The following is a 6,466-nucleotide window of genomic DNA, read 5'->3' on the forward strand; positions in this document are numbered from 1 at the left end:
AATTACCTGGGAGCATTGAAAGGTTAATGACTTTACAGGGCCATACAGCAAGTGTAAGAAGGTGGGCTTAAACCCAAGCTGACATGATTCCAAAGCCTACTCTCTATTCACTTTGCCAAACAGCCCCTCTGCACTTTAGGTAAGGTTTGAAATTTGTTTCCCCATGTTTAAAAATTAGGTATTCTGTGTCCACTGGAGTATTTGAACCCTCAGAGTAATACATGCAATTTGGCTAATTACAAAATAAGTGCTTTTGATTAAAAAAAAGCCTTTGATTTAAAAAAAAGCCATGAAGGTGGGTGGGGATCTTTATAGCAAATTTCTCTGATAAACATTTTATTTCCAAGAAATACACAAAACTGATTCAAATTTATAAGAATAAGAGTCATTCTCCAGTTGATAAATGCCCAAAAGCTATCAATAGGAAGTTTTCGAAGAAAGAAATCTAAGCTATCAATAGCTATGTTACAATGTTCTAAATCTTTACTAGAAAAATGAAAATGAGAAGAACTGAGGTTCTACTTCCAACTCATCAGGTTGGCAAAAGTGGCAGAAGAGGAAATGACCAGTATTGGAAGGGCTATGGGAAAACAGGCATATTAATGCACATTTGGTGGAGTTGTTAATTGGCTCAGCCATTCTGGAAAGCAGTTTGGAACTATTCTCAAAAAGTTTCTAGACTCTACATACCTTTTCATCTAGTGGTACCATTATACCATTACTAGCCCTATATACCCAAAGAGAACAAAGAAAGAAGAAAAGAATCCATATATACAAAAATATTTATGGTAGCTCTACTAGAAAGTAAAAGGCTGTCCATCAATTGGGAAATGGCTAAATATATGTGTATATACATACATATACATATACATATACATACATACATACATACATATATATATATATATATGCATATATATGTATATATAGTTCATGAATGCAATGAAATACTATTGTGCTACAAGAAATGATGAAAGCGACAGTTTCAGAAAACCTGGGACAACTGGCATGAACCAATACTCAAGAAAGTAAGTAGAACCAAGAGAACAATTTATAAAGCAACAACATATTAAACACTATTTTGAAAGACTTAAGAATTCAGATCCATGTAATGACTAACCACAATTCCAGAGGGCTGATGGTGAAGCATGCTACCTATCTCCCAACAGAGAAATAATGGACTCAAAATACAGGATGTGACACACATTTATGGGCATGGCCAATATGGAAATTTGTTTATCACAAGAGTTTTCTTTTTTTCTCAATGGGAACAGGGGGAGGGAAAAAAGAAAATTCTTTTTAATTGAAAAAAATTAAAGAATATATACACTTATAAAAAGCAATGTAAAAAATTGTCTTTTGTTGGGCTCCTTGCCAGTTACACTACAGGTAGTTATTTGCCTTCCTACCAGTCATCTCGGTTTTGGCTTGATGCCATGTGATTTAATAAGAGATAGAGAAAGAGAAACAGAGACAGAGAGAGACAGAGATGGGGGCGAGATTAGAGCTTCATCATTGGGGGTGGGAGAGAAGGTACACTAAGTTATTAGACTGTCAAAAATCTGACTTTTCTAATGACCTTAACATAAGATGCCACACAAAATGTTAGAGGATTCTAAGACATACATATGGATTATGACTTCCGGCTAAATGCTTATTACAAATAATTCAACAGGACTCTGTTTCTTGTATGCAGATACTTTAATAAATATATATAATAAAACAACAAAACAACATGTTTTGTTGGCAAATACTTGATAAATGTTTGTTGCATTGAATTCCCATAAATCATCTCACTTCACAGCATAGTGAATAGATTTCTGGACTTGAAATCAGAAAACCTCGATTCAAATCCGACCCCAGTTATTTACTAATTATGTTACCCTGAGGAAATCACTTAGTCTGGGACTCAATTTCCTGACATACAAAATTAGAGAATTGGAATAGATGGCCTCTAAAATTTCTTACAGCTCTAAATTATGATTCTATGATATTCAATAGATGTATTTATACTTCAGCTTCCTTCCAGGCATATAGTGACATAGTTTGGAAAGCCCTAAACAAGTGTGAAGTGAACATTCATGTATTAAGCACCTGCTACATTCCAGACACTATGTGAACCACTGGAGATACAAAGAAAGAGAAAAAAAATTCCCTGCTCTTAAGGAGTGTACAGTCTAATGGGAAAGACAATAGGCCAGCAACTATGTATAAACAATATACAGGTAAGACAGGTTGGAGATAATCTTACAAGAAAGATACTAGCATTAACAGGGATCCAGATAGGCTTCTTTCAGAAGGTAGAATTTTATTTGGAACCTGAAATCCTATCTTCTACCACCTGGTGCATATTTTGCATGTCCTCTAGCACCAGTTTTACTGAACACTATTTCCCAAACTCCTTCATGTACTGTAATGCTGCATTAAGTTCAATTTGATATGCATCAGCTCATCCAAGGCCAGAGGCCATACAGAAGAAAAGAAGTAAAGATTTTGCCCTGACAGAGCTTAGAGAGTAATTCATATGGATTAGTAAATAAAGCATTTGTTTTCTTTTGAACACATGGAGAAGTTATTATGCCCTGTCCACTCTACCTTATCCAAATCATACCAATCTTTCAAGGTCTAGCTGAAGTCTAATTTCTTTCTTGATGGTTTCCTCCCAACTTAGAGCCTCAACTAATATTTCCCTCCTCTGAATGCTTTTAGAACATGTAGTCTGTATCGTGCACTTTGGTACACTATTTTACACTGTCTTCTGTAACTGCTTTTCCTGTAATGTTATTTATGCTATTTTCATCTCTTCTAGTTTCTGAGTTCAAGGGACAATGACTAATACTTCTCTTGTATTCCCACAATGAGGCTCACAAATTCTCATTGATGGGTACAACTTTTTGGTAAAGGAGTTTTAGAGAAGACATTTCCAAAGCGTCACCCAAGTAAAGGATTTGGATTTGAGTAACATATAGGCTAAGATTCAACCTATATGTCTGTGTCCTCTAAAAATATCATCAAAGAAGATGCAGTCATATCAATTTGGAAACACCTGCCTTTCAGTAAGACTGTTTCCAGTCTGTAACTCCAGATCCTTTTCTCTCACTTTCTTATTAACCTGCTGTCTGGCTTCATACTTCATCATTTCAACTGAAAATACGCTCTCCAAAGTCACCAAAGTTTTTTTTTTCTTTAAAATAAAAATTATTCATTATTTATTCATTTTTTTTTTGAGTTCCAATTTTCTCCCTCCCTTCTGCTTCCCCCCCCCCCGGAAGAAGACAAGCAATATGATATCAATTATACATGTGAAATCACTCAAAACATAGTTCCCTATTAGTAATAATGTTGCAAAAAAAAGGAAGAGAAATAAAGAAAGTGGAAAAAATTATGCTTCAATCTGCACTCTAATTTCATTAGTTCTCTCTCTGGAGGTGGATGACATTTTTCACCATAAATTTTTCAGAATTGCCTTGAATCATTTTCTTGATGAGAGTAGCTAAATCCTTCACATTAATCATCATTATATTACTATGTACAATCTTCTCCTGGTTCTGCTCACTTCACTTTACATCAGTTCAAATAAATCTTTCAGGTTTTTCTGAAACCACCCTGCTCATCATTTCGTTATTGAACAATAGTATCCCATCATAATTATATACCACAATTTGTTCGGGTCATTATGGCATCCCTCAATTTCCCAATGGTCTCTTAATCACCACCTCAGAAATAGAAATTAATATATATCTTCTTTATACACAGTTGTTTTCATGTGTCTCCCCAACTAGAGTGTGAGCTCCTTGACAGCGGGGTGTATTGACTTTCTTTGTATCCTCAGTGCTCAAATCAGAGGCTGCAACATAGTAGGCTATTAATAAATGCTAGAGTGGTCATAGGCTAGTTAATTACTCTACCCCACCCCAGCAATGTAAAAGTAATCCCTCATCTTCCTGATAACAAACAACCACAACAACAAAACTGAACAACCCTTTAACACTATCTGGACTTCCTCCTATACCCTTTGTAAAATGCAAACCCGGATTTTCTTTGCTTAATGACCTCTGCTTCATCCCTGCTCAATTAAAATTCTTTTCTGGTTCCTGGAGAAGTTACGCTGGGTGAGAAGGAAGCATAGATCACGGAGATCTCTGTAAAAATAGGGACCATCTGGCACCTGCATTATATTTACACCTTTATTCCTCACAAGAGGTTAGAGGGGCAGAGAGACAAAGGACAGCCGTGAGTACGACCCAGTTCCTCTGGAAGTTTTAGCTGGTTGTAGCTCTCACTAAAAAAAGAAAAAAAAGAAAAAACCTCAACTCATCCATCAAACAAAAAGTGTGCGGTGACCCCCGCCCTGGCCTACAAAGTTGGAAAGTGGGGACAGTAGAAGAGAGACAAGCCGCTTTCCCCTAGTGCTTCCCCAAGAATTCAATTCAAACTGGTGCAGAGACCAGCCTGGACCAGGAGGGGTCGCTCTTCCCCCGGAGCAGCCACCCCTTAGCTGCCAACACCTCCCACGGTCAGTGCTTTCCCAACCCAGGCAACTTATAACAGCCCCTGGGCTAGCAGGAGGGGACAGAGCAGAGCCTTGGCAGAAGCTGCTGGTGAAGGAAGCTGCCGCTGTTGGTAGTATCACGGAGGATCCTGTAGACTCCCAGAACCCGGGGACCGTCGTGGTTTGCAAAAGAGAAGAAGAAAGGAGAGTTGGACGGTCAGGAGTGTCCAAGTAGGAGCACCACCCCCGGGGACACCTGTTCCTCTCCCTCCACCCCACTCTCCACCCCCCTCCGACCCTGCGCCACTCGGCGCGCCCGGGAGCGGAATGAATCCCATGCTGGGCAACCAGACGGAAGCGGCTGGGCTTTTCTTGGCCAACAGCAGTGACTCGATGGAGCGGGTCCTGCGCTGCTGTACACAGGCATCCGTGGTGACAGACGATGGCTTTGGGGAAAGCGGGCAGGACGAACGGAGTCTGTACATTATGCGAGTGGTACAGATAGCCGTTATGTGCGTCCTGTCGCTCACCGTTGTCTTTGGCATCTTCTTCCTCGGCTGCAACCTGCTCATCAAGTCGGAGGGTATGATCAACTTCCTGGTGAAGGATAGGCGACCATCCAAAGAGGTAGAGGCGGTGGTTGTGGGACCTTACTGACCTTCCCCTCCTTCGCCACAGCTTGCCCCCTCCCCCTGTCCTACCCATCTTGCCAAACCCAGCCGCGCCTCTCAACCATCTGAGATGTGGCGAAAGAAAGTTATCGGAGTGATAGCCTCCTAATGATTCTTCGGCTGCTGCTTCGGTCACCATCTCTTCTACCTAAGGGATGAAGCGACCTCTTAGTCTCGCTCCGTTCTTTGAAAGCCTCCCACCCTAAGAAGAGACCTCACCAGCCTCTGTGCACTTCTGGGACAGTCCAGCAAAAAGTAATGAAAGAAAGGGATGGGGAGGATGGTGGAGAGCAATGGGCAATAACTTTCTAGTTGCTGGGAGATGTCCCGTCGCCTGAGATCCGGGGAGATCACGGCGAAGGGAGAGATACGCATCTCAGCTTGCATGTGGGGACGGGATCTTGGGGAAAGTGGGGAAGGGGGAGGGATGGCCGAATCCTCCCGGCAACGATGCGACTGGTCGCCTGGCCTGGAGCCGCGCTTCCGAAAATGTGACCTGTGTATATACAACGCGACAGACTTCACAACAATGACATGCAAACTAAGCAGAACAAACATTCCCAGATTCAGTCCCCTCTCCACTGGAGGGGACAATCGGTAACTACATTTTGATTGTAGCTCACTGTTTTAAGGGATATTTTGCTTAAGAAATAATTATTATAAAAATTTGTAAGTGTTTTCCAACCCTTTTTGTTTGGCTGTGGGTCTGGAATTTTCTCGTCTTGAGGGAGAAGGGATTAATGGGGGGATGGGGTTCACGAGGGAGGAGAGGGGAGAAGACGGGACAAAAAATGTGAATGTTGTGAATTGTCTTCTACTGTCGCTTTTCCTATGCCCATCGTAGTGTGCAGGGCTGGCCTGGAGCTGGCCCATGGGGTCTGGGGAGCAGAAGGGGTAGCATGTGAGAGAGTACTGCACGAGTTTAAGCAGCAAAAGTGCTTTAAATCTGTGGCACAATTTTTATTTTTTTTCCTTTATTTAAATTTTCTGTAATAAATACATATTCACAAAATGTTCCCTCTGCTGACCTCCTGGTGCTCTTTCCGCGATTAAGAAAAAGGAGGGTGAGGGAGAGGGATGCGCTGGTATGGGGAAGTAGGGACAGCAGAGTGGGCTTGGAGAACTCAGGTTAAGGACACAGGTCAGAGGGACTGGGCAAGTGGATGAGGGAAAGGACAGAACAGTGAAGCAATCTGACATTTTTAAGAATGCCAAGAATCCTTAAATACCCATTGAAGCCATCTGAAGGCAGCGTCCTTTTATTTTCAATTAAATCATCATCGGGTTTTTTTTGTTGTTATTT

The 6,466-nt window shown here is 41.1% G+C and overlaps 1 protein-coding gene across 1 annotated transcript; it reads left to right on the forward strand.

The window, feature by feature from the left end:
- The first annotated feature begins 4,543 nt into the window (after nt 1-4,543).
- Nucleotides 4,544-6,179, forward strand: RPRM (reprimo, TP53 dependent G2 arrest mediator homolog). The gene has a single exon (XM_020970353.2). The coding sequence runs from the start codon at nt 4,820-4,822 to the stop codon at nt 5,147-5,149; it is 330 nt and encodes a 109-aa protein (XP_020826012.1). The 5' UTR covers nt 4,544-4,819; the 3' UTR covers nt 5,150-6,179.
- Nucleotides 6,180-6,466: the final 287 nt, after the last annotated feature.

This window comes from Phascolarctos cinereus, unplaced genomic scaffold (assembly GCF_003287225.1).
Source record: "Phascolarctos cinereus isolate Bilbo 61053 unplaced genomic scaffold, phaCin_HiC Scaffold_726;HRSCAF=1367, whole genome shotgun sequence".
Taxonomy (NCBI): Eukaryota; Metazoa; Chordata; class Mammalia; order Diprotodontia; family Phascolarctidae; genus Phascolarctos; species Phascolarctos cinereus.

Excerpts from the sequence above, each read along its gene's own strand:
- RPRM (XM_020970353.2), top strand. The coding sequence starts at position 4,820 with ATGAATCCCATGCTGGGCAACCAGACGGAAGCGGCTGGGCTTTTCTTG.